The 3,564-nt window shown below is 40.7% G+C and overlaps 1 protein-coding gene across 2 annotated transcripts; it reads right to left on the reverse strand.

Annotated features, from left to right (window-relative positions):
- Positions 1-451: 451 nt before the first annotated feature.
- Positions 452-1,797, reverse strand: twist1b (twist family bHLH transcription factor 1b). 2 transcript variants are annotated; one of them, XM_078287255.1, is made up of 2 exons: positions 1,272-1,797; positions 452-926 (listed from the first exon to the last, which is right to left on the reverse strand). In XM_078287255.1, exons 1-2 carry the CDS (start codon positions 1,683-1,685, stop codon positions 846-848), a joined length of 495 nt encoding a protein of 164 aa, XP_078143381.1. In that variant the 5' UTR covers positions 1,686-1,797; the 3' UTR covers positions 452-845. The 2 variants fall into 2 exon arrangements, with proteins under 2 accessions (XP_078143381.1, XP_071756556.1); XM_071900455.1 differs by having other exon boundaries at positions 1,153-1,797.
- Positions 1,798-3,564: the final 1,767 nt, after the last annotated feature.

Below are 3,564 nucleotides of genomic sequence, written 5' to 3' on the forward strand. Positions count from 1 at the left end.
GACTTGGATAAAATAATTATGGAGTTTCGTAGCTGTATTTTTTCATTTTCTACTTTTTTTTATTTATTTTTTTTATTTAAATAAAAATAGCCTAAATGTTTCCCCTCGTGTTTCGTGTAAGATGCAGCTGCTAAAGCATGCCAATAATAACTTAAATTGTTTTCCCAAGTGACTGTCGATAGTGGAAGCTGTTGTCGTTAAACCTGATGTGAAGCAGGTCCACTTGTACATATTATGGCAGGTAGATGCATGTCAGCTATTTATTTTAGGTCATTTCATATATAATGAATACCAAATGTCTGTCTATTTTTGTTGCTGAGACTGGCCTACTCTGCCATATGTAAGTGTTTTTTTTTTTTAGAAAGTTCATGAAACTAGATTAACAATCAACAAATTATATTAAATATTCATAGTACAGAAACGAGGTAAAAGGCAATAAATTCCATCGTCATTTTCTTTAATGCAAAAAAATATACAAAAATTTACATAAAGATAATAAAAATAGGAATGTATTTCAGACACAGGATCTATTCCTCAATGTAACACGTTTCACCAATAAATAAATAAATGTATTCTGAAAACATTTTTTGCACAGGTTAGATCCACAAGTCAACCTACTGTGAGCTACACCACCCACTGACAGTCTCACACAAAAACTGAGACAACTGCTTCGATGCACTTTGACCTCCACAGAAACAAGTCCAAAGGCATGCATTAAAAACATACATTTCCAACATTCGTCGTCAACAATAAGAAAACATATCAGAATGGAGTGTAGTGAGCCAACACTGCAAGTCCCCACCGGGCCTTGCAAAGTCATCCCGAAAGCCTCTGTCCTCTTTGGTTTAAATAGTGTTCTCCCATGTATCCAGCATTGGACTCCAGATTTGTCCCGTCAAGATTTGATAAGTAGAATCAGCAGTCACCTGTGGGTCAGACAAGGCATTAATTATCACTAAACGGTGCATAAACACAAGTGAGATACACTGTTGCAGAATGTTGGACTATATTCTACTTGGTTGCATTAAAGAATAAAAACCCAGTAAAGCCCTATAAAAAGACCTGTTTTCTGCATTATTATTTGCCCATATTATGTAGGTAAGTTAGGGCCTTCTTCAGTTTGGAAGGCGACAGTTAGAAAACCGTGCATACCATTTTGGGCATTATTTCTCCAGATGCTAGTGAGATGTTGACATGGACCAAGCGCCCTCCATCCTCCATACAGAGAAGGCGTAGCTCAATCTCTCATGAGCCACATAACTACAACTTGCCATTTTGGAGTCCAGCTCGTCGCTTTGCAGCACTTGGCAGAGGAAATCGATGTATCTGGCCGCGAGTTTGAGGGTCTGTATTTTGCTGAGTTTATCTGAGGGCAAAGTGGGGATAATTTTCCGCAAAGCTGCGAAAGCCTCGTTGAGTGACTGAGTCCTCTGTCGCTCCCGGACGTTGGCCATGACTCTCTGCGTCTGCAGCTCTTCGAAAGACTGGGGGCTGCTGCTGCTGGATTTCTTCCCTCTTTTCCCAGGGGTCGGGCTATCTGAATCCTCCCCGTTTTTCCTGCTTGATCTCCTTTTCCTCCCACATCTCTTCGGCTGCCTATCCAGTTCCCCCTCGCTGTTGCTCAGGCTGTCCACCGGAGAGACAGGAGAGCTGCTCGACTCTTCCCCCATAATTTCCTCAGACATCACCACTTGGGTAGATGGCGACCAAAAGTGTCCGAAATTATTTTCCTCTCATGAAGTTAACGAATTATTCCACCTGTAGGTCTATCTGGCGTTGAAGACACCACAGTATCCATAGATGGGGCCCGGGGAGGACAAGTCTTTTCTGATACTTGAGAAACTTAGGCAGTTCTTATAGGCTGCATGGCGTAAAGTTTTTGGAGAGAGACAGGATTGGCCAAGAAAATGAATTACGTGAGGCGAGGGGTGGGAGCATCCAAGGAACTATCACAAACGCTCTGAATACAAAGTCGGAGACAGTGTTGGAAAAAAACTCTAGCGCTAATATTTCAAAACACAGTAATTAAATAGTGCCTCATGTCATTACAGATCATTTTCGACATTATTCCATTCCATTTCATTCGTTTTGATCTCCTATTGAGATGAACGTATGTTTTTATTCTCAACAAGACAAGTTCACTGAAGTGAGTGAAAGTCGATAAGTAAATTGGATCCATGCATACTTCCAAGGGATTTTCTTAAAGAAATCACATTGAAATGACCAGGCTACATAACAAGCGTGTTTTAAGCGCGGGCACGAGCGCAAACTTTGCGTCTATTTATCCAAGCAACTGCGGATCAATCCAATCAGGGTACAACTAACATATTTATTGACACTTCATCTCACAGCTGTTCCTCTATTCATCCATCATTTGAGACTGACGCCCCTTATCAAGGATTATGCAATCCCTGCCTTTTAATTACCCAATCCCTCCCTTGGCATATAGTATCTATAATCATTACCTTAGTGAACTACATGGATTTTGAATTTACATTTTCAGGAGTCAGAGGCAAACCAAGTGAGATCAAAGGACTTCCATATAGGCAACATATGATCCCAAGCCTACATTTTTGACATGCAGCCAGTACTGCAGTTTCAGTTTTTGCATGGAGGACTGCAGCATGCTCTAATTATATTGCCCACAAGAGGGCATGTTTTTTGTATACTGTGACATACCACAAAATATAAATAAAACTGTTGAATAACCAAGTTTATATTTGTTTGTTCATCCAAAAAACAATGCAAGAAATGATTGTTCATTGTTGATTCCAGTCAATATAAGGAAGCGGCACCTCTCTGTATAGAGCTCCTCTGATATTTACTAGGATGGGAGTGATACAATATCCATCTTGTTTAGTAGAGGATTACTTTGTTTAGGTTGGAAAGGCTGTGGTCCACAGGAGCAGCATCTGGTTCAGGAAACAGGAGGGCAGCCAGGGTCAGAGGTCACAACACCAGCGAACATCCATTTACATCTTCGCCGAGGCCTGAGAGCAAAGCATTGTTCCAAGGGAAACCTCAGGGTACCAACAACACACAGGGTTGTTTTAAGTGTGACCTGTGCTGCTTCTATTTTAATCTAACATTTCAGGGTCAAACTGAGGAGATTCCCTAAATTCATTGCATTCGGTCTCAAACACAAGCGCACTTTTTGTTACCACTATTCTATAGACCAAACATGATGTTCCATTTTTTAAAATTTGGATGCTGAAATTTGAAATTGCATGTATCCAAAAATGTAGATGATGGCATTGAAGGACAAAAAACATCAGGAAGAGCAGCTCTAGGCTTTTCAAGGTGAGCGTACCTGGCTGGCGGCTCTGTCCATGGTGCTGATCTTAGCATACACTACCTTCTGGTCACCTTACAGGTATAGCAGCAAGATCTACCGTCACCTTGTTTGGATGACTTTATAGACTTTATATGCAGACAAATATAAAATCTGGACTATAACCACCCTCATTTCTAGTTCCTCATTACTTTACCTCATTTGTCCTGCACTATCTCTAGCAAAAAGAACAAAAAGACCTGCATGAAACATGCACGCTGGACAAGAATCAT

This window comes from Centroberyx gerrardi, chromosome 12 (genome assembly GCF_048128805.1).
Source record: "Centroberyx gerrardi isolate f3 chromosome 12, fCenGer3.hap1.cur.20231027, whole genome shotgun sequence".
Lineage (NCBI taxonomy): Eukaryota > Metazoa > Chordata > Actinopteri > Beryciformes > Berycidae > Centroberyx > Centroberyx gerrardi.